At 44.9% G+C, this 25,318-nt stretch overlaps 1 protein-coding gene across 1 annotated transcript in view; it reads right to left on the minus strand.

Annotated features, from left to right (window-relative positions):
- The window catches only part of LOC121009414 (cytochrome P450 2G1-like), a 71,069-nt gene that overhangs the window by 19,470 nt on the left and 26,281 nt on the right, over positions 1 to 25,318 (minus strand). Inside the window, exons 5-6 of the mRNA XM_040442521.1 lie at positions 9,076 to 9,252; positions 4,022 to 4,163 (exon numbers count right to left, since the gene is read on the minus strand). Of these exons, the coding sequence (XP_040298455.1) occupies positions 4,022 to 4,163; positions 9,076 to 9,252 (319 nt within the window). The remainder of the gene's footprint in view (positions 1 to 4,021; positions 4,164 to 9,075; positions 9,253 to 25,318) is intronic.

Here is a 25,318-nt window from a genome sequence, read left to right on the forward strand (position 1 = left end):
GCACCACCGCCGCCGCCGCACCACCAGGTAAAAGCTGCAAACCGCAGGTCTGAATTGACCTGCGGTTTGCCGCGATCGCCAAAATGGGGGGTCACGGGACTTCCTCTGTGCATTTAGCCGAGGTGCCTGCTCAATGATTTGAGCAGGCACCGGGTTCCGATCACCGCCCGCCGGGCGGCGATGATCATAACTATACATGACGTACCGGTACGTCATGGGTCCTTAAGGACTCGGGAACCATGCCGTACCGGTACGTCATGGGTCCATAAGGGGTTAAAACAGATAACTGCACCGCTAGGCGGCAAATATATTTTTCCTTTTTTCACTAAAACACACAAAAAAGGGCTTTAAAACAGATAACTGCACCGCAGAGTGGCAAATATATTTTACTTTTGCCACTAATACACGACAAAAAGGGCTACACAACGGCTAATAAGCCCTTTTTTTCTCACTAATAAAATCCAAAAAATGCTTTAGAACATATAACTGCAATGCACTAGGGCAAAAAAAACGTCGAAATATTTCCTTGTAATAAACCCTGTTAATGCTTGTATCAAACAGCACTTGCACCCCAATAAGAACGGTTTGCTGGAATTACAGAGCTGTATAATGGCAATTTGGATCCCCAGTCAGTACAGCAAGGTGTAATAGGATTGTTCTTATTACCCAGGCTGTAACCTCCCCGACTGAACCCTGTTCAACATAAATGCTGTGGAATGATTCCTCCCTATCCTTTTCCTACACATTGAATAATCTTCCCATGCACTTTTAAATCTTTTTTTTTTTTTTTTTTTTTAGCACAATGACTATTTTTCTATCACTGTCCCTAGCGCATGCAGACACGTCTCTCCCTGCACTAAATACGCTGGTGAATGGCAGAATCTAAGATGGCTGCTGTATTTATAGGGCTGTGACATCAAAGGGCTGGCTGGCTGCTGATTGGCTGCATGCGTGATAGTATGGGTGATCCTGCCTTCCCAGACTTCCTTTCTCCATGTCCTCACACGTGCAGCAGCCATTTTAGGAAAAATGTGATTCGTTACCACGAAGCGCGAGGAAATTCAGTTTCGGTGGCCAGGACTTTGGGAGCATGCATAAGCATGCATACGCAGTGTCTCAGTCACCTGGTATCTGTGCTGCATCAGTGGTCTAAACCCCTGGAAACATGCAGTATAAAATGGGATGGAAAAATGAATCCAGCCAGCAAAGGAGGCAATATGGATAATCAGAATACATTACTAGGTGACTTGTATTAACTTTCTCTACATGATAAATACCATTTACTGAAGTGAGACAACCCCTTTAGGTCTCATACAAAAAAAAAAAAAATTCCAATTGAAATCTGTGGGCCCATGATGAAGTTCCTTATGCTTCAGATTCTCGGGACATGCAGAGCTTTATTTTTTCCTCACGCATTTATATGGAATTTGTATGAAAAAAATCTTACCATTCTACATCACATACCATATGCATAGATAATTGGAGCGCCGCTGCCTTCTCAAACAGCTGATCGGTGGGGGTCCCGGGTGTCGGACCCCGCCGATCAGATGCTGATGATCTATCCAGAGGATAGATCATCAGTTAAAACAAAGTGCAGAACCCCTTTAAGCAAAAAGCATAGATGTGGTCGGCAACAACAAGTGCTCGGCGGCACCAAATCAGAAACCATATGTCCTACCACAATCCGGGGGGTTCCAGTGCACATCCATGAATCCCGGAGGGAAAGCAAAAACCATCTATCCCTGGGCTAGATGATGATGTGGTATTGAAGGACAGAGTGGGCAATAAACTGTCCCTGATATTGCTATTCTGGCCCTGATAGCCTAACCACAGACCACCCGCCCTAATAAGAGCGACCCCGTCCAGAACCTAACCCTATATAAAAATGGCCCTAGTAAGCCCCTAGCCCCTAGGCCCCTGACTTCCAGGTGATCACTATATAGATCTATGTGTTTTTGACTCATTACAAAAGTACAAGTATATCGCAACCCTCTGTGTGTCACACATATAGATAGCACACCTATACTAGTGCTTAAAATGACTTTTGTGGCCCTATTAGCTAGCGTTTGGTGTCCCTAACAGTCTGTCCCTGCTCCACACAGCAACCTCTCCCTACACTGGCAAAACACTGAATGTAAAATGGCGGCCAGATCAGGTTTATTTGTCCATGTGCTGAAATGTCTCAATTGGCTGTCCTGTACCACCTGATGGATGTGTCATGGGTCAAAGTTTTTCATAATGTAAAGGAATATGGCAGGCGCAAATTTCTCCATATGTTCGCATGTTCGGTGAATCGCGAACACGCAAAGTTCGCCGCTAAACGACCACCGGGGGAACCGCAAGATCATCTCTAGACATCACCAGACGCGGGGTTTCATCCCTGGTGATGCTCTGCCAGGCCTCTACTGCAACTGTCTTCAGTTCCTGCTTGTTCTTGGGGCATTTTCCCTTCAGTTTTGTCTTTAGCAAGTGAAATGCATGCTCAATCAGATTCAGGTCAGGTGATTGACTTGGCCATTGCATAACATTCCGCTTCTTTCCCTTAAATAACTCTTTGGTTGCTTTTGCAGTATGCTTTGGGTCATTTTCCATCTGCACTGTGAAGCGCCGTCCAATGAATTCTGAAGCATTTGGCTGAATATGAGCAGATAATATTGCCCGAAACACTTCAGAATTCATCCTGCTGCTTTTGTCAGCAGTCACATCATCAATAAATAGAGAAAAATAATAGATGAAAATAGATGAAAAAGAGAACCAGTTCCATTGGCAGCCATACATGCCCACACTATGACACTACCACCACCATGCTTCACTGATGAGGTGGTATGCTTAGGATCATGAGAAGTTCCTTTCCTTCTCCATACTCTTCTCTTCCCATCATTCTGGTACAAGTTGATCTTTGTCTCATCTGTCCATAGGATGTTGTTCCAGAACTGTGAAGGCTTTTTTAGATGTCGTTTGGCAAACTATAATCTGGCCTTCCTGTTTTTGAGGCTCACCAATGGTTTACACCTTGTGGTGAACCCTCTGTATTCACTCTGGTGAAGTCTTCTCTTGATTGTTGACTTTGACACACATACGCCTACCTCCTGGAGAGTGTTTTTGATCTGACTAACTGTTGTGAAGGGTGTTTTCTTTACCAGGGAAAGAATTCTTTGGTCATCCACTACAGTTGTTTTCCGTGGTCTTCCGGGTCTTTTGGTGTTGCTGAGCTCACCGGTGCGTTCCTTCTTTTTAAGAATGTTCCAAACAGTTGTTTTGGGCACGCCTAATGTTTTTGAATATCTCTCTGATGGGTTTGTTTTATTTTTTCAGCCTAATGATGGCTTGCTTCACTGATAGTGACAGCTCTTTGGATCTCATCTTGAGAGTTGATAGGAACAGATTCCAAATGCAAATAGCAGACTGGAAATGAACTCTGGACCTTTTATATGCTCATTGTAATTTGGATAATGAGGGAATAACACACACCTGGCCATGGAACAGCTGAGAAGCCAATTGTCCCATTACTTTTGGTTTCTTAACAAGTGAGAGGCACATATGCAAACTGTTGTAATTCCTACACCGTTCACCTGATTTGGATGTAAATACCCTCAAATTAAAGCTGACAGTCTGCAGTTAAAGCACATCTTGTTTGTTTCATTTCAAATCCATTGTGGTGGTGTATAGAGCCAAAATGTTAAAATTGTGTCGATGTCCCAATATTTATGGCTGTATAAGCAACTCAGAAATATTTGAAACTCACTAATAGGAATCCTGTTGAAACTGATTTCATGGCTTCTGGATTAAGGTTGTGGTGGGGACTTTTGTGTTTTGTATGTATAAGAAACTTTAGCTCTGGTGGGAAGGGGTGAGAGGGATATATCTATACTACCTTAGAGGGACCAATAACATTGGACAATTTAGTAGATAGATGGGGATACTGATATAACTTGGAAGGTCTTGCACTAAATGCAAAATCTTTATCTAAATGGCCACCTACATGCCATGTGCTATTCATAATACGCATCAAACTGATCACCTTGTATTTCCGGATGTTTCAAGAGTATAAGAAAGCTATATCTCAATGTCAAACTTGTAGTTTCTGTTCCAGCAAAGAATAAGTCTAATATTGTTCCCTTTAGGTTGTCATCATGAAATTCAGTGTCTGGATTCTTTTTTTCCTAAAAGAAAAATCACAACCCATTATATTTTTAACAATAAAATATTATTAAATTCCCAAACACTTGAAATTTGAAACCCTAAAATTTCTTACTCTCAAAAGCTTCTTTTATTTTAACTATTGCAACATAGTGAGGGGTTTAGTCTGGGAAGGCAGGTATTTTCCTCCCAGCATCTGCTGCTGAGCTGATCTACAGCCAGGTGAGGTCAAATACCGGACCGGAGTTTAAGTGCCGGTCTGGGTTTTGGCAGCACCTGGCTGTCCTTAAATAGGCAGCTGGGCTCTGTGTTGGGATCTGAGGTTTTGTGCCGAACTGGAGGGCTGAGAGCCATGTGCAGGGGGAACAGGCCCCCTAAAGCCTGCTGTGGACTACTGAAGGCAGAACTGCCAACAAAGTTACATGTTGTTCTGTGCAAATTGAACTTTGCATTTGTGTGTGAATTACCACCGAAGACTGCAAAGTGACATGTAGTTTTGTGCAACTGCCGCAAGTGTGAATAAACACTGAAGTTTGAGTTAAGAACTTTGCCTCTGTATTGCGTCCGCTTACCCTATCTACCAGAGTGAAACCCCACAATTGGTGGAGGATGCGTGCATGCGCAGTGAGGCTGGCGTGAAGGCCGAAATATATATATATATTTATTTTTTTCCGGGCACAGTTGTATGTCTTACATCAAACCAGCGAGATTACAACCCGTGTCCCTCGACAAAATGGAAGCTGTTGTGAAAGCCCTTGTGGAGGCTAACCTGCAGCAGCGGGAGGCTAATAAGCAGCAGCAAGAAGCAAACCAGCTGCTGTTACAACATGTGATGGCTTTACAGGTGGCAGGAGCATCCCAGAGCATCCACGATGCCTGGAAAGTGGTCCGTGTGGCGAACCCCATGATGACCCACTCGTATGATGTCTAAACCTATCTGTTGGTGTTCGAAAAGGTGGCCGTGAGGGAGAAGCTACCCCGAGATCAATGGGCTGAGGTCGTTGCTCGGTTCCTGGCATCCGGACCCCAGCAGGTGTATTTCGACTTACAGATGTAGCAGGTGAAACACTCACACTCTTAAATCTAATTTCTTAACTCATCACGTTATCTTGAAACAAAAGCCTTTGAAAAGCAATTGCTTAACACATTTAGTTGCATTTAGTTTAGATAACATGTCTCATAAAGCATGAGTGTTAACCCTGCTACATCAGTACCGGACTATCAAGTGGCCGATTACCCAATAGTAAATGGTGAGATTCTGGCAAGACTGGTGGTAAATGTGTTGGTCCGGGCCCAGCGGGTGCATCATTAAGAGTTTAACCCGGCTGGACCCGCAAGACCTCAGTATTATGATTTATTACACCTGTTGCAAAAATGGCTGCAGCCTGATGTGCTGAGTTCCACTGCTATGGCTAATGTATTCTGGAGGGCTTTGCCATACCCTCTCCAGCACTGGATCGGCCAGGTGTCTCCTGGTAATGCCCTTGAGATGGTGGACCTGGTGGCTACCAGGAATCTACAGGGTTTTTTGGGGGGGAGGGGGCAGTGAAACCCTGGAAATCTCCACCCCAGACCTGGCGACCTGTGCCAACAAAACCTTTCCGGGTGTACCCACTACGGACCCGGGTCGGATAGTCTGCTGGCGGTGCCAGGAGCCTGGCCACGTAAAGGTTGACGGTCTCCGTTGGAGTGAGCCCATGGACACTAACTATGGCTACCGCCACTCATATGCCAAGAAGCTGTGTGCCTCCAGTACCCCAGAGACTATAGACAACAACCACATGTGCCATGTGGAAGTAGGAAGCACTCTGGAGGTGGCGTTGCTGGACTCTGGGGTCCCTGATAAGGGCTACACTGGTACGGCCCACTGAGTTAACTGGCCGGAAAGTCATGTAGACTTAAAAGACTACCCCACCGCTATGGTGTCTCTATCCACGGTTGCTGGCAGGTGGACCCACACGGTGGCCGTTGCCACCATTCTATACTATGAACTAATAATAGGGAGAGACTTCCCGGGCTTCCCGACTCTGTGGCCTGCTACAAGAATTACTGATACCCATGAGACAGGGGTAACCCTAGCAAAGTGGCCCTGTCAGGGGGGAGACCAGAACCTTGAAACCGGAGACCGAAGGGCCAGCGGTAGGGGTGACCACCACTTTGGTGGAAGAGGGGGAGACAACCCCGCTAAGTGTGATGGTGGGAAATGTGGAGGACTTGCCACCGGGTCCTGAATTGGCAGACCTCAATGTCTCTGGGGATAATTTTGGTACCACCCAACGTCGGAACCCAACCCTATCCAGAGCTTGGGAAAATGTGTTAATAGTAAATGGTGAACCAAAACAACCTGGGGCAGAGTCAGTGTTTCCCCGTTTTGTGATTCATCAGGATATGTTGTATCAGGTAAACCATCTACGAGGTGAGCATATTGAACAGTTGGTGGATCTCTAAGGCTTATCGCAAACTCGTGTTAGATCTAGCCCACAAACACTTTCTTGGGGGTCACCTGGGGCTGCAGAAAACTCAGGATCATATTCTACAGTGGTTTTACTGGCCCAGCATATTCAGAGAGGTGAAAGAGTTTTGTAAGTCTTGTACGACCTGCAAGGTAACTAGCGCCCAGCCACATTTCCATAGTCTCCGGATTATCGAGGTACCGTTTGACCGAATAGCTATGGATCTCAAAGGCCCAGTACCGAAGTCCACCAGAAGGCATCAACACATCTTCGTCATCCTAGACTACACCACTCGGTACCCGGAAGCGGTGCCACTGCGACATACCTCTGCCAAACTCATAGCTAAGGGGTTAAAGGAGATGTTTTCCCGAGTAGGACTACCTAAAGAGGTTATGACCGACCAGGGGACCCCTTTTGTGTCCAAGGTGATGAGGAAACTCTGTAAGTTGCTGCACATAAAACAACTACGGATGTCCGTTTACCATCCGCAAATGGACAGTCTGGTAGAAAGGTTTAACCAAGCATTAAAAAATATGTTGAAAAGGGTAGTGTCTAAAGATGGGAAGGACTGGGACCTCCTTCTGCCCTATTTCATGTTCACAGTGCAAGAGGTACCCCAGGCCTCTATTGGGTTCTTGCCCTTCGAACTGCTACAGTATATGGCAGACACCCTCGCGGTCTATTGGATGTGGCCAAAGAGGCGTGGGAACAACAACCCACTCCACATAAAAGTGTTATTGAGTACATTACCCAGATGCAAGATCGGATAGAAACAGCGTTGCCTCTTGTTAGGGAGCATATGGAGGCAGCTCAGCGAGCCCAGAGTTGGGTCTATAATCGGCAGGCTCGGGTACGGATCTTTAACTCCGGTGATCGGGTTTTGTTTCTAGTGCCGACCGTGGACAGTAAGTTCCTGGCCAGGGTGCAGGGGCCCTACGAGGTACTCGAGAAAATTGAAGATGTAAACTACAAGGTACACCAGCCAGGGCGGCGAAAGCCAGAGCAGGTTTACCATGTGAGTTTACTCAAACCGTGGAAAGATTGGAAAACCTGTACAGAAGACAGACCGCGGCCGGGTTTTCTAGGATCAGAGGTTCAGGCCCCTTTTGTCTGATGCAAGAGAAGCCGCTGCCACAGTAAAAATTGCTGACAGCCTCTCCTCTAAACAGACTCAGGAATCCAGGGAGTTCATTAGTTGGAACACGGATGTGTTCTCGGACCTCCCTGGACGCACTTCAATAATCCAGCATGACATTGTCACTGAGCCTCAGGCAAAAGTACGGTTAAAACCAAAACGGGATACCCGAGGCTTGGTCGACAAGCCATCTCGGAGGAGGTGCAGCTAATGTTGCAGCTAGACGTCATTGGGCGTGGAGTCATCAAACCCCAAGTAAACAAAATAGAGGCGATAAGAAATTGGCCCCGACCTGTCACCACTAGGCAAGTCAAGTAATTCCTGGGAATGGTGAGCTATTACATGAGGTTTGCTCCCCACTTTGCTACGATGGCCGCACCATTGACAGGGCTCTTGAAGGGACACAAGTCAGTGATGGTTCACTGGGATGATCAGACGGAAGAGGCTTTCTCCGCTTTGAAGTCGGCCCTGTGTGGGTCCTCGGTTTTGGTGACACCTGGGAGTTTATAGTACAGACTGATGCCTCCAAAGTAGGCCTTGGTGCTGTACTGTCTCAGGAAGTCAATGGGGAGGAGCATCCCGTTGTCTTGCTGAGCCGTAAGCTCACCCCAGCTGAGACCAGGTATAGTATAGTGGTGAGAGAGAGTGCCTGGCTATCAAGTTGGCACTTCAGTCTCTCCACTATTATTTGTTAAGGAGAAAGTACCGCCTGGTGAATGACCACTCCTTTTTTAAGTGGATGAGCCAGGCCAAAAACAGAAATGCTTGGGTCACACAATGGTTTCAGTCCTTACAAAACTTTAGGTTATCGGTGGAACACAGGGCAGGCTAGTTACAGGGAAACGCGGATGCCCTGTCCCGGGTACACTGTCTGGCGTGTGAGGGGTTTTGCCTGGGAAGGCAAGTATTTTCCTCCCAGCATCTGCTGCTGGGCTGATTTACAGCCAGGTGAGGTCGAATACCGGACCGGAGATTAAGTACCGGTCCGGGTTTTGGCAGCACCTGGCTGTGCTTAAATAGGCAGCTGGGATTAGCAGCTAAGTCTCTGTGTTGGGATCTGAGAATTTTTTATGGACTGGAAAGGTAAGAGCCATGTGCATGGTGAACAGGCCCCTAAAGCCTGCTGTGGACTACTGGAGGCAGAACTGCCAACAAAGTGACATGTTGTTCTGTGCAAATTGAAATTTCCATTTGTGTGTGAATTAACACCAAAGACTGCAAAGTGATGTGTTGTTTTGTGCAACTGCCGCAAGTGTTAATAAGCACTAAAGTTTGAGTTAGGAAATTGTATTTTGCCTCTGTACTACCAGAGCGAAACGGTTAACCCCACACTATCTATAAACTCACCTCTTCCATCCTCATGAGGAAGCAGTCTATAAAATCACGAGGGTAATTTTCATCCAGGGTGGCTCGATGGGTTTTCACCATATCCTTAATAAATTGTTTGACTTTGTCCATAAGTATAAAGAGCTTCAGGTGAGGACCAGGAATGTATTGCATTATGTTTGGGAACATGTTTAAAAGCTAATTGAGAAAAAAAGTCATAGTAAAAAAAACTGCGGCAATATTCATCTGTTCATTGTCATATTTTGTCATATTCATTATACACTGTACTTATATCATACTGTATGCCAACCTTTTAAAAAATGTTTTATACTACCTAGTGCAGGCAAAATAAAAAAATAACTAAATTTGCATATAGTTTACAGCTACTATGCTGACTTTTGTGCTTCTATTGGTTACAGACTACAAACAAAACCTGTGTAGTCTGATCCTGCAGTCATACTGTTTTCCACATGTCCCCTACTTCATTCTAAGCTATCAAAATGTAAGCAACGGATAGGGGGATAATTGTTTGCGGGATGAAGTTGTAAAGGGCTAATTTGTAGGGTTGAGTGAACCTGAACTGTAAAGTTCGGGTTTGTACTGAACTTTAGGATTTTTGGACCCCGGACCCGAACATTTCTGTAAAAGTTCGGGTTCGGGTTTGGTGTTCCGGGATTTATTGGCGCTTTTTGAAAGGATGCAGAGCAGCCAATCAACAAGCGTTTAACTCTGTGCCCTTAGAAGCCATCACAGCCATGCCTACTAATGGCATGGCTGTGATTGGCCAGTGCAGCATGTGACCCAGCCCCTATATAAGCTGGAGTCACAAAGTGCTGCACGTCACTCTGCAGTGCTTAGTGTAGGGATAGGATGCTGCTGCTGTGAGGGAGAGAATAGGAAAGAAACTTTAATCAGAACTGCAATTGAACTCAGCGATCTACATAGATTTTGTTCTGTGGGTGCAGTGCATAATCTTTTTACTCTTCCCTGAGCCCAGTGACAGAGAAAAAGAACTTAAATTGTGATTAAGTTAGGTGGGAGGAAATTCAAGCGTTATATACTGCTGTAATTTAATGTTAGTAAAAAAACACCCATTTTGGGCAAAATAATTAATATTGCAGCCTTTGCTGCATCTGTGATTGTTAAAAACAAGCTTGAAATACTTGTATAATTTTCTGGCTTTTCAAAAACACAAACTTTTGGCAATAACCTCCCTCTTGGGCCTCTGCCGCATTAGTCAGTGTGCAATTTAACCCCTTAAGGACGTAGGACGTACCGGTACGCCATGTTTGCCGAGTCCTTAAGGACTCAGGACGTACTGGTACGTCCTAACTTTAAAAGTACATCGCGGCGGGGGTTAATAGGAACAGGATGCCCGCTGAAATCATTCAGCGGGCATTCTGTCACAACGCGGGGAGGGGTCAAGTGACCCCCCCCGTATCGGTGATCGCCGCAAACCGCAGGTCAATTAAACCTGCGGTTTGCGGCATTTACCAGCAGTTGCGGCGGCGGCATGCGGCTGTAGGGGGGACCCGATGGCATGGAAGGCAGCGCGATGTCTAAGGAAGGCATCGCGCTGCCTTCCGGTGACGAGCCTGTGAGATCCAGCCCCTTGGATATCACAGGCCGGAAGCTGTATGAGTAATACACAAAGTATTACTCATACAGCCAATGCATTCCAATACAGAAGTATTGGAATGCATTGTAAAGGATCAGAACCCCCAAAGTTCGAGTCCCAAAGTGGGACAAAAAATAAAGTGAAAAAAAACTTGAAAAAATAAAGTTTTCCCCTAAAAAAAATTAAAGTTTCAACTAAAAATAAACAAAAACGTAATTTTCCCCAAATAAAGTTAAAAAAAGTATACATATTAGGTATCGCCGCATCTGTATCGACCGGCTCTATAAAAATATCACATGACCAAACCCCTCAGATGAACACCGTATAAAATAAAAAATAAAAACTGTGCTAAATAAACAATTTTTTGTCACCTTACATCACAAAAAGTGTAATAGCAAGCGATCAAAAAGTCACAAGCACGTCAAAATAGTGCCAATAAAACAGTCATCTTATCGCGCAAAATTCATACCCTACCCAAGGTAATCACCCAAAAACTGAAAAAGTTATGGCTCTCAGACTATGGAAACACTAAAACGTGATTTTTTTTTTTGCTTCAAAAAAGAGATCATTGTGTAAAACTTACATAAATAAAAAAAAGTATACATATTAGGTATCGCCGCATCCATGACAACCTGGTCTATAAAAATATCACATGATCTAACCTGTCAGATGAATGTTGTAAATAACAAAAAATAAAAACGGTGCCAAAAAAGCTATTTCTTGTTATCTTGCCTCACAAAAAGTGTAATATAGAGCAACCAAAAATCATATTTACCCTAAACTAGTACCAACAATACTGCACCCTATCCCGTAGTTTCTAAAATGGGGTCACTTTTTTGGAGTTTCTACACTGGGGTGCATCAGGGGGGCTTCAATTGGGACATGGTGTCAAAAAAAACTGTCCAGCAAAATCTGCCTTCCAAAAACCGTATGGCATTCCTTTCCTTCTGCGCCCTGCCGTGTGCCCGTACAGCTGTTTACGACCACATATGAGGTGTTTCTGTAAACTACAGAATCAGGGCCATAAATATTGAGTTTTGTTTGGCTGTTAACCCTTGCTTTGTTACTGGAAAAAATTGATTAAAATGGAAAATTTGCCAAAAAATTTAAATTCTGACATTTCATCTCCATTTGCCAATAACTCTTGTGGAACACCTAAAGGGTTAAAGACGTTTTGTAAAATCTGCTTTGAATACCTTGAGGGGTTTAGTTTCTTAGATGGGGTCACTTTTATGGAGTTTCTACTCTAGGGTTGCATCAGGGGGGCTTAAAATGGGACATGGTGTAAGTCCAGCAAAACCTGCCTTCCAAAAACTGTATGGCATTCCTTTCCTTCTGCGCCCTGCCGTGTGCCCGTACAGCAGTTTACGACCACATATGGGGTGTTTCTGTAAACTACAGAATCGGGGCCATAAATATTGAGTTTGGTTTGGCTGTTAACACTTGCTTTGTAAAAGTAAAAAAAATATTAAAATGGAAAATCTGCCAAAAAAGTAAAATGTAGAAATTGTTTCTCTATTTTCTATTAATTCTTGCGGAACACCTAAAGGGTTAAGGACATTTGTAAAATCAGTTTTGAATACCTTGAGGGGTGTAGTTTCTTAGATGGGGTCACTTTTATGGAGTTTCTACTCTAGGGGTGCATCAGGGGGGATTCAAATGGGACATGGTGTAAAAAAAAAAAGTCCAGCAAAACCTGCCTTCTAAAAACCGTATGGCATTCCTTTCCTTCTGCGCCCTGCCGTGTGCCCGTACAGCGGTTTACGACCACATATGGGGTCTTTCTGTAAACTACAGAATCAGGGCCATAAATATTGAGTTTGGTTTGGCTGTTAACCCTTGCTTTGTAACTGGAAAAAAATTATTAAAATGGAAAATCTGCCAAAAGTGAAATTTTGAAATTGTATCTCTATTTTCCATTAATTCTTGTGGAACACCTAAAGGGTTAACAAAGTTTGTAAAATCAGTTTTGAATACCTTGAGAGGTGTAGTTTATAGAATGGGGTTATTTTTGGGTGGTTTCTATTATGTAAGCCTCGCAAAGTGACTTCAGACCTGACTTGGTCCCTAAAAATTGGGTTTTTGAAAATTTCTGAAAAATTTCAAGATTTGCTTCTAAACTTCTAAGCCTTGTAAAATCCCCAAAAAATAAAATATCATTCCCAAAATGATCCAAACATGAAGTAGACATATGGGGAATGTAAAGTAATAACTATTTTTGTAGGTATTACTATGTATTATAGAAGTAGAGAAATTGAAACTTGGAAATTTGCAATTTTTTAAAAAAAATTTGGTCAATTTGGTATTTTATAAATAAATTTTTTTTTTTTTTTACTTCATTTTACCAGTGTCATGAAGTACAATATGTGACGAAAAAACAATCTCAGAATGGCCTGGATAAGTCAAAGCATTTTAAAGTTATCAGCACTTAAAGTGACACTGGTCAGATTTTAAGTCCTTAAGGTGAAATAGAGTCCCTAAGGGGTTAAGCTAGAAATACAGCTATAATTTTCTGGGTTTTAAAAAACACCCTTTTTGGGCAAAATACTACATTTTACAGCCCTTGCTGCATCTGTACGTGTAAAATTCAAGTGTCATATACTGCTATCATATTGTTTTAGTAAAAAAACACCCATTTTGGGAAAAGTACTTAATATTGCAGTCTTTGCTGAATCTGTTATTGTTAAAACAAGCTTTAAATACTTCAATAATTTTCTGGGTTTAAAAAAAAAAATTTTTTTGCAATACCCTCCATCTGGGGCCTCTGCCGCATTAGTCAGTGTGCAATTTAAGCTAGAAATACAGCGATAATTTTCTAGGTTTTAAAAAACACCCTTTTGGGGCAAAATACACAATTTTACAGCCCTTGCTGCATCTGTGCGTGTGAAATTCAAGCGTTAAAAACTGATGTCATATTCTGTTATTCAAAAAACACCCATTTAGGGCAAAAATACTTAATATTGCAGCCTTTGCTGCATCTGTGATTGTTAAAAACAAGCTTGAAATACTTTTGGGCTTTGAAAAAACACAAATTTTTGGCAATACTCTCCATCTGGGGCCTTTGCCGCATTAGTCAGTGGGCAATTTAAGCTAGAAATACAGCTATAATTTTTTGGGTTTTAAAAAACACCCTTTTTTGGCAAAATACACAATTTTATAGCCCTTGCTGCATCTGTACGTGTGAAATTCAAGCCTTATATACTGCTGTCATATTCTGTTAGTAAAACAACACCCATTTTGGGCAAAATACTTAATTTGCAGCCTTGACTGCATATGTCAGTGTGAAATTCAAGCATTATATACTGCTGTCATATTCTGTTATTCAAAAAACACCTATTTGTGGCAAAATACTTAATATTGCAGCATCTGTGCTTGTTAAAAACAAGCTTGAAATACTCCAATAATTTTCTGCCTTTGAAAAAACACAAATTTTTGGCAATAACCTCCATCTGTGGCCTCTGACGCATTAGTCAGTGTTCAAGTTAAGCTAGAAATACAGCTATAATTTTCTGGGTTTTAAAAAACACTTATTTAGGGCAAAATACTTAATTCGCGGCCTCGTCTGCATCTGTCAGTGTGAGATACACGCTTTAGATACTGCTGTGCTATTTTGGTATTAAAAAAAACACCTATTTTGGGCAAAATACTTAATTTGCGGCCTTGTCTGCATCTGTACGTGTGAGATACACCCTTTAGATACTATTGTTCTATTCTGTTATTAAAAAAACACCTATTTAGGGTAAAAAACTTAATTTTGATCCTTCGCTGCATCTGTCATTGTGAGATACACCCTTTACATACTGCTGTGCTTTTCTGGTTTTAATAAACACACATTTAGAGCAAAAATCAAAATTCTGCAGCCTTTGCTGCATATGTCATTGTGAGATACACCCTTTAGATACTGTTGTTCTATTCTGCTATTAAATAAACACCCATTTAGGGCAAAAATCTTAATTTGTGGCCATGTCTGCATCTGTAAGTGTGAGATACACGCTTTAGATACTGCTGTCCTATTCTGGTTTAAAAAAAAAACACCCATTTAGAGCAAAAATCTAAATTTTGCAGCCTTCTCTAGATCTGTACGTGTGAGAAACACCCTTTAGATACTGTTGTTCTATTCTGCTATTAAAAAAACACCCATTTAGGGAAAAAATCTTAATTTTGCAGCCTTTGCTGCATCTATCATTGTGAGATACACGCGTTAGATACTGATGTTCTATTCTGTTATTAAAAAAACACCCATTTTGGGCAATATTCTAAATTTGAGAAATATGAGGAGAGCGTAAAATAAGGGACGTGGCCGCGGCCTTGGTGCTGCTGGTTGAGCTTCTATTGCAGGGAGAGGACGTGGTTGATCTGTGCCAGCTACACGCACAAGTGAAACACCTTCCTCAGGTGCGAGTAGGCGACAGAACCTTCAGCTGTATTTGGTCGGGCCTAATGCAGCTCTACGAATGGTGAGGCCAGAACAAGTACAGGCGATAGTAGATTGGGTTGCTGACAGTGCCTCCAGTTCCTTCACATTGTCTCCCACCCAGTCTCCTGCTGAAAGATCAGAGTTGGCACCTGCAGCCGCTGTCCATCAGTCTTTCACCTCACCCCCTTGCAAATCAGCCAAGCAGTCTGAGCCCAAAGTCATGCAGCAGTCTCTTCTAATTTTTGATGACTCTGTTAGCAGGGTTTCCCAGGGCAATCCACCTATTCCTGCCCCAGAAGTGGAAGAGATTGAGTGCACCGATGCCCAACCACTTATGTTTCAAGATGAGTACATGGGAGGATCATCGCAGCACGTCTCGGATGATGACGAAACACAGGTGCCAACTGCTGTGGCTTTTGAAAGTGTACAGACTGACAAGGAGTGCAAGGGTGAAGACTGGGTGGAAGATGATGTGGAGGACGATGAGGTCCTTAACCCCACATGGAATCAAGGTCATGTGAGTGACCTGTGTAGTTCAGAGAAAGAGGCGGTGGTCGCACAGAGCCACCAGCACAGCAGAAGAGGGAGCAGGGTGCAAAAGCGGAGTGGCCGTCACCTAGACAGTACGCCTGCTACTGCCCACCTCAGCAAGGGACCGAGCACACCAAAGCCAGCTCCAAGAAGTTCCCTGGCGTGGCAGTTCTTCAGACAATGTGCTGACGACAAGACACGAGTGATTTGAACGCTGTGCAATCAGAGCCTGAAGCGAGGCATAAACGTTCTCAACCTGAGCACAACCTGCATGACCAGGCATCTAAGTGCAAAGCACAAGCTGCAGTGGAGTAGACACCTCAAAAACCAATAAAGGTCTCTGGCTCATCCTGCTTTCTCTTCTGCTGCAGTATCGGCCTCTTCATCCAGCTCTGGAGTGACAGTGCCACCTGCCAAACCACAAACAGAGGATCTGCCAGCAACACCACCACCTGGGTCACCTAGCATCTCCACAATGTCCCACGGAAGCATTTAGCTCTCCATCTCCCAAACACTGGAGCAGAAGAGGAAGTACCCCCCTACCCACCTGCGCTCCCTGGCCCTGAATGAAAGCATTTCAAAATTACTGGCCTTTGAATTGCTGTCATTCCGTCTGGTGGAGACGGAGAGTTTTAAAAGCCTCATGGTGGTGGCTGTCCCTAAGTAGGTCCTGCCCAGCCGCCACTATTTTTCCAGGCGTGCCATCCCTTCCCTGCACAACCAAGTGGGGGACAAAATCAGGTGTGCACTGTGAAACGCCATCTGTGGCAAGGTCCACCTAACTACGGATACGTGGACCAGTAAGCACGGTCAGGGACGTTATATCTCCTAACAGTACACTGGGTAAATGCAGTGGTGGCTGGGCCTGAGGCTGATATCAGTTTGGCGCATGTCCTTCCACCACCAAGGATTGCAGGGCACTTCAGTTTGTCTCCTGAACTTCCTCCCCCTACTCCTCTTCCTCATCCTCTACTGGCTCCTCATCCGGTCAGCGTAACACCTTCACCACCAACTTCAGCGAAGCCAGGGGTAAATGACAGCAGGCAGTTTTAAAACGTATCTGTTTGGGGGACCTTGAACAACAGATCGATGAGTGGTTGGTGCCAGTTAGCCTCAAGCCCGGCCTGGTGGTGTGCGATAATGGGCGAAATCTCGTAGCAGCTCTGGGACTAGCTGGTTTGACGCACATCCCTTGCCTGGCGCATGTACTGAAATTACCCCGATATGTCAGAGCTGCTGCATAAAGTGTGGGACGTCTGTGCGCGCTTTCGGCGTTCTCACCCTGCTGCTGCTCGCCTTTCCGTGCTGCAGCGTAACTTCGACCTTCCAGCTCACCGCCTCATATGCGACGTTCCCACAAGGTGGAACTCCACCTTGCACATGCTGGCCAGACTGTGCGAGCAGCAGCAGGCGATAGTGGAATTTCAGCTGCTGCACGTACGGGTGAGTTGCTCGGCGGAACAGCACCACTTCACCACCAATGACTGGGCCTCCATGCGAGACCTGTGTTCCTTGTTGCGCTGTTTCGAGTACTCCACCAACATGGCCAGTGCCGATAAAGCCGTTCTCAGGGTTACTATCCCACTTCTATGCCTCCTTGAAAAAACACTTCTGGCGATGATGGAAGAGGATGTTGCACAGGAGGAGGAGGAGGTAGAGGGATCATTTCATAGGGTTTACGGCCAGTCAAATACAAGTGGCTCCGAGGGTGGGTTCCTGCAACCACAAACGCCAGGTACACAAATGTCCAGCCAGAGCACAGTTCTGGAGGATGACGAGGAGTAGGGTGAGGAGGAGAAGATGGAGGAGGAGGAACAGTGTTCACAGCAGGGTGGCACCCGAACCAGCTCATGGCCATCACTGGTGCGTGGCTGGGGGGATGCAGAGGACACAGACGATACACCTCCCACAGAGGACAGCTTGTTGTTGCCTCTGGGCAGCCTGGCACACATGAGCGATTACATGCTGCATTGTCTTTGCAACGACCGCCGAGTTGCCCACATTCTAACTTGTGCTGATTACTGGGTGGCCACCTTACTGGATCCCCGTTACAAGGACAACGTACCATCCTTAATTCCATCACTGGAGCGTGATCGTAAGATGCGCGAGTACAAGCGCACGCTGTTAGACGTGCTGCTGGTTGCCTTCCCATCTGACAGCGGGGGCACAGTAGAATTACAAGGCGAAGGCAGAGGAGGAGGAAGAGGTCGCCAACGCAGCTGGAGCACCACCAGCACCTCAGAAGGCAGGGTTAGCATGGCCGAAATTTGGAAAAGCTTTATCAGCACGCCACAACAACCAGCACCACCAGCTGATATGGAACATCTTAGCATTTCAGCAACATGGTGGAGCAGTTCTGTATGTGTGCACACACCTACACCTATTGAATGACGGTCTGCCGCTGCAACTTCTGGGTCTCCAAATTGAGTACATGGCCTGAGCTTGCCCTTTACGCCTTGGAGGTGCTGGCTTGCCCTGCAGCCAGTGTATTGTCTGATCGTGTGTTTAGCATGGCAGGGGGCGTTATCACAGACAAGCGCAGCCGCCTGTCCACAGCCAATGTGGACAAGCTCACATTCATTAAAATGAACCAGGCATGGATCCCACAGGACTTGTCCGTACCTTGTGCAGAATAGACATGTATACCACCCTTACCCAGCCATTGTTGTACTACAGCGCAATTGCTCATTGTTGTATTTTGGATTTTCCCACTCTTTTGGAGTATAACCTGTGACGAGACCAATCTCGCCACATTGTATTGGAGAAGCCTGGTTGCCCGCCTGCTTCCTTTAGACTATGGCCCCATGTTGAAACGCTTGATTTTCCCCTGCAAAGACTATGTGAAAGAATTTCGCTCCATGGCAATTGAACTGTATTCCTGTAGTCTGAGTGCCATTCACCTAATAATATGCACTCACACCTGAGCTATCTGGGAATATGTTAAATGTCTATGTTTTATGCAATAGCTGCACAGTTAAATATTTTTATGTCTTTTTGTTGTCTTTTGCTACCATGTGGCTAATGGAGTTTTGCCTCTGCCCTTGGAGATAAATTGGATTACTGTCCAATTGTCTCCAGGACAGAAGACATTGTGTACAACTGTGTATTCTCCTGCCTGTGATAATTACATTAACCCTTTGTGTAAGGTAATTGTATCACAGGCAGAGGGGAGGATTTTGTGTGGGAATGTCTGAGTGTATTGTACGGGGTTACTGGTTGTTTTACAATACCCTGTGGGTGGTACTAATGTGTAAGAATGTGTATATAAGAATAATAAACACACAGCTCTGGCTGTCCACTGCTTTACCTTCAACACAGAGCTTGGTCTCATTCTTGGGGGGATTGTATGCTGTTTCAGTTTGACTGCTAGGAGTGTAAATCGTTCATACAGTTTTTCCTATTCGGCTGTATGCAGCATTCATATGGTTTTCAGTTCGGGAGATTTGCGTCTTTAGTAGCTGCCTTTACATCTGGAAAGAAAATATCTCTTAAACGGCTTTTACCCCCTTTGATGCCCGGGGTGCCGTTACAATTGGTGGCAAGCGGCGGGATTGTTTCCACAGCCAGAGGGACAGCTAAAGGAGACACCATTTTGTGGATTTACAAGTTGGGGGCAACGCATGTCCCAGTACAGCGACCCTAAGATCAACAGAATGGAAACAGCAGTGGAGTACGATGAGGGTGTCATGGATGACCGAGATGCAGTCCGCAAAGGCATCTGGTACCAGGCACTGGGTATTGTGGAGTATCTGCGGGACGAGAGACTCCCCACGGAAGACCAGCGGTTGTAGAAGAGAGTAGCCCTGCGGATGCCCTTCCTGGGAGAGCAGCCCCGGGAGGAATGGGTAAAGAAATTGGAACACCTAGTATGGCAGGAGCTGTGGCTGGAAGATGCCTACCAGGCGCTCTGGTGGTATGGGGCACAGTACCTACTCAGGACAGATGAGCATGACAAGCCAGAGGGAGAGGAGTTTGATGGTCCTGGCTTGTTATGGGAGACTTTTTCAGAGCTGGAGTTTGGGAGCCCTACACAAGCCCGGTTCCGTGATCTCTTTGAATGGAGGGAGAGCAGGTATGACTGGGACGACACTCATGAGACTGAGCAGGACCTGGTCCACCTGGTGACCCGGGAGATGGAGCTGGAACAGGGCTACCAGCAGCTGTTCCACTCCAGTGAGAAGGCTCAGCAGGAGAGCAGAGTGACAGACCCAGAGCCAGACCCCTTCAGCTGGGAAGATATTGTGGAGGTTTACTGGGAAGAACCCTAGGGGGCCGGTGGAGATGGGACCGAGGTCTCTCCACCGGTCCTGCAGGGAATTGGGAGCCCTATCTCCATTCCCCAGCGGCAGGCTGAGTTACAGGGGGCAGAGACAATCGGTCCTGTCCCCCAGCGGCAATGGGATTTATTGGGAATTGGGAGCCCAGTCTCCATTCCCCATCGGCAGGCTGAGTTACAGGAGGCAGAGACAGTCGGTCCTGTCCCCCAGCAGCAGAGTGTTTTATTGGGAGAGGAGAGCTTTGTCCTCCCACCCCAGCGGCAGAGTGTCCAGCAGGGAATAGAGAGCCCAGTCTCCTTTCCCCAGCAGCAGGACACTGTATTGGGAGCGGAGACGGTCGGTCGCCCTCCCCAGCAGCTGGAAGTATGTATGGGAGACAGTAAGCCCCACAACAGTGCAGATGGGATCGTGGTCTCTGCACTTACAGCCCAGGGGGTAGGGACAGTCGGTCCTGTTCCCCAGCAACAGGGCTGTTTAGCCAAAGGGGAGACAGTCGGTCTCCTGCTCCAGCAGCAGAGCTGTGTATCTAAAGGGGAGACAGTCGGTCTCCCCCTCCAGCAACAGAGCTGGATATCCAAAGGGGAGACAGTCGGTCTCCCCCTCCAACAACCAGGCTCCAACCAGGCTTCTTCCGTGGTAGCGCTGGCACCAGGGCAAAGTACCGCTGGTCTTTGCCCACTCAGCAACCCACCAAGGCAGTCTACCAGTCCCCCACACAGCCGTGGTGAGGCACCTGGACATGGACAAGTTTCTCCCTTGCTCAGGTGTAGTAACCATTTATTGTGGGTGGGCTGTACTGCTTTTTTTGTTTTGTGGGTGGGCTGCTGGACTAACAAGGGCACTGACTGGCAGGAAGTCAGATACCCTGTTAGTCTGTTTGGAAAAGGGTAGAGATGTGACGAGACCAATCTCGCCACATTGCATTGGAGAAGCCTGATTGCCCGCCTGCTTCCTTTAGACAATGGCCCATATGTTGAAACGCTTGATTTTCCCCTGCAAAGACTATGTGAAAGAATTTGTCTCCGTGGCAATTGAACTGTATTCCTGTAGTCTGAGTGCCAGTCACCTAATAATATGCACTCACACCTGAGCTATCTGGGGATATGTTAAATGTCTATGTTTTATGCAATAGCTGCAGTTAAATATTTTATGGAGTTTTGCCTCTCCCCTTGGAGATAAATTGGATTACTTCCCAATTGTCTCCAGGACAGAAGACATTGTGTAAAACTGTGTATTCTCCTGCCTGTGATAATTACATTAACCCTTTGTGTAAGGTAATTGTATCATAGGCAGAGGGGAGGATTTTGTGTGGGAATGTCTGAGTGTATTGTACGGGGTTACTGGTTGTTTTACAAAACTCTGTGGGTGGTACTAATGTGTAAGAATGTGTATATAAGAACAATAAACACACAGCTCTGGTTGTCCACTGCTTTACCCTCAACACAGAGCTTGGTCTCGTTCTTGGGGGGATTGTATGCTGTTTCAGTTCGACTGCTATGAGTGTAAACCGTTCATACGGTTTTTCCTATTCGGCTGTATGCAGCATTTATATGGTTTCCAGTTCGGGAGATTGGCGTCTTTAGTAGCTGCCGTTACATCTGGAAAGGGAATATCTCTTAAACGGCTTTTACCCCCTTTGATGCCCGGGGTGCAGTTACATAACCTAATTAAAAAAATAAAATAAATTAAAACCAAAAAACAGTGTTGGCTACCTCGTCCTCCTCCACCACCGCTTCCACCTACACCGCTACGTCCACCGCCTCCTCAAACTCCTACTCCATATGGACCTCCACCTCATAAATCAAGATTATTTATTTTAATTTGTACATTTTTTATATTTTATTTTATTTTATGTCATTTCACTAATTTATCTGTTACATTTTTGGGTGAAATTCACCAATTTATGGGTGTGATATACCCCTGCTCTACCTAGTAGACCGGTAAAAAAAAAACATTAATTTGTCTGTTACATATTTGGGTGAAATTAACCAATTTTTGGGTGTGATATACCCCTGCTATACCTATTAGACAGGTAAAAAAAAATCACAAATTAGTCTTTTACATTTTCGGGTGAAAGTCAACAATTTGTGGCTGTGATATACCCCTGCTATACCTAGTAGACAGGTGAACAAATTTCACTAATTTGTCTGTTACATTCTCGGGTGAAATTCACCAATTTTTGACTGATATACCCCTGCTATCTATACCCAGTAGACAGGTAAAAACATTTCACTAATTTGTCTGTTACATTCTTGGGTGACATTTGACCATTTTTGACGTGATTAAACCCCTGCTCTGCATAGGTGACAGGGACATAAATTTCTAAAAATCGTCTGTTACATTGTCAGGTGACATTTTACCAATATTGCCGTATACAAACCCCTGTTCTGCATAGGTGACAGGGAATTTAATTTAAAAAATTCTTCTTTAATTGATGCGTGCTCCCTCCTTTCATTCAATGCTTAAACTTTAACAACTTGTCCCACATTTGCGCTTCAATATTTTGTCCCACTTTTCCGCTTGATCACATTTAATTTCAAACAATTAACCTCCTTTGCATGTGGTATCCCTTTCTCACGCTCTCTCTCCAGCGTGGAACCCTGATTCACCACTAACCGTGATCAACATGGTAGGCGCAGAAAAGAACATCGAAAGGCAAAAGAGAAGATATCCAATTGGATCGTGAACATCACGTGGACGTGCGACATGGTGGGGCAGTATGTATGCACATGCCTACACGTACTGACTGATGGGTCTGCCCCCTTCAACTTCTGGGTCTCCAAATTGGGCACATGGCCCGAGCTTGCCCTTTATGCCTTGGGGGTTCTGGCATGCCCTGCAGCTAGTGTATTGTCTGAATGTTTGTTTAGCACAACTGGAGGGGGTTATCACAGGTTATATTTCCCAATTTTTTGGGTGTACCCCAATTTAAAAAATAAATAAAATAAAAACCAAAAAAACTGTGTAGGCTACCTCCTCTATCGCCGCTTCCACCTACACCGCCACATCCAATGCCTCCTCAACCTCCTACTCCATATGGACCTAGTCCTCCTAGATCAAGATTATTATTTTTTATTTTTATGTATTTTATGTAGTTATTTGAACTCATTTCCTTATCCTCATTTGTTTGCAGAGCACTTGCCATGCTCTTAATCACACTTTGCTGGCATTTGCAGCCCTCTAGCCCTTTCCATGACATTTTTAGAGCCATTTTAGTGCTCAAAAGTTCGGGTCCCCATTGACTTCAATGGGGTTCGGGTTCGCGTCAAGTTCGGGTCGAACCCGTCGAACCCGAACATCCTGGTATCCGCTCAACTCTAGTCCTGTTCCTTATAAAGATTCCAGTTTTTGAATGTATACTGTATAATGGAAACAACATGCTATTTACCTTCAACCATACAGGCTAAAGTTAGAAATAGTAGTACAACCTATAATTAGAGTCAAGCAAAGTTTTGAAAAGTTTGATTTAGCAACTTCTCTGAAATTCGTTAAGAAATTATATTTATTCTGAATTAATTAATCAATCACAAGTCGCTATAAATTAGGTATACCAAGGCCACTGTGCCTTAGGAAACATCCACATGGAGCACCCCTGTAGCGGTAGGGAGAGTTAAGGGAGGAGTCAGGGACAGATGACTTGACCCCAACCCTACAACTGGGGACTTCACATCTCTGGTGGCAACTGGAAGTGATTATTGGATGTTGGACAAAGTATGTAAGCTGGAAATATCTATCCAACCTGAACCACTACTGAGGTAGAAATATATCTATGCCCTACCTCATTCCCGAACGTTTATAGTAACCTAAAAGTTATTGGTAACAACTCTACATATGCGTTATGATCAGAGTGAATATTGATAATGTGGGATTTCAATTAATATTATTAAAAGTTATATTTTAATAAAAAAAATTCTAGTCAGTAATAAATGACTGTATAGTTTGTCTTCATTGTTAATGGTTGCCCGGCACCTGTAATGCACCTGTGAACAGGGGGTTGTTGCTAGTATGGGGTTTGGCTGGTTAGATAGGGGCACAATATGTAAATTATTGCTGTTCTGGCCTGCAGTCTCCTGCAGGTTATTTGACAGTATAGACAGAATATTAATCAGCTCTGGCATACCTACTTCTCCAACCCCAGTGGTTGCCTTACAGGTAGGATCCCTTCTTCTGCCATCTGCTATTTCTACTTTTCCACATCATCTAATATCGATGATAATATGTCATCAGGAAGTCCTTCTCTCTCTGCGTCTTGCTGACTTTTCTAGGAAGTAATGCCAGCAAAAGATGAGGCTGGTCATCAATAAGACCTGCCCTCCAAGGGGTGCAGACTGTATGATTTTGGTTGGCACGCTGACAGTGGAATAATAAAGGCTTCCATCTTATTGATATTTAATTACCGTATTTTTCGCTTTATAAGATGCACCTGATTATAAGACGCACCTAGGTTTTTGAGGAGGAAAATAAGAAAAAAAATATTTTGAACCAAAAGGTGTGCTTTTGGTGGATTTTGAACTAATGGTCTGGGGATGACACTGTTATGGGGCTCTGTGGATGACGCACTGTTATGAGGGATCTGTGGAGGACACACTGTTATGGGGGGGGATCTATGTATGATGCACTGTTATGGGGGGGAATCTGTGGATGATGCACTGTTATGGGGGATGTGTGCTGTGAAACATAGGGCCATGAGGGGGGCCAGCATAAGATGCTATATGTGTGGGTGACACACATATAGCATCTTTTGCTGGTCCCCCTCATGGCCCTATGTTTCACAGCATTACAGTACTTTATTCTTTGTATGTAAAATATTTATTTAATCCTGAATCAATCGCTTTCCTTTTGATAAACTAGCTGACACTGATATATCGCCGGCCGCTATGCTGCACAGTGTGGCCGGCGATACATCAGTCACAGTGCGGGGAGGGAGGAGGAGCTGGAGGCAACTCACAGCGGGGCCCGGTGCAGTCACTGTAGTACACCGGGCCCCGCGCACAGAAGTCTCTTTGTATGTAAAATCTTTTATTAATCCTTTATACCGTAAATCGCTCTCCTTTTGATAAACTTTACTAGCCTAATCGCCTGCATCAGTACTCACTATGAATGTAGCGTGCGGTCCCTCCGGCGCATGACTTCATCCTGCTCCTGCTTCATTAATGAAGTGGGAGGAGCGTGACGTCAGTCACACGCCGGCCGGACCGCACGCTACATTCATAGTGAGTACTGATGCAGGCGATTAGGCTAGTAAAGTTTATCAAAAGGAGAGCGATTTACGGTATAAAGGATTAATGAAAGATTTTACATACAAAGAGACTTCTGTGCACGGGGCCCGGTGTACTACAGTGACTGCACCGGGTCCCGCTGTGAGTTGCCTCCAGCCCCTCCTCCCTCCCTGCACTGTGACTGATGTATCGCCGGCCACAC

This window comes from Bufo bufo, chromosome 8 (genome assembly GCF_905171765.1).
Source record: "Bufo bufo chromosome 8, aBufBuf1.1, whole genome shotgun sequence".
Lineage (NCBI taxonomy): Eukaryota > Metazoa > Chordata > Amphibia > Anura > Bufonidae > Bufo > Bufo bufo.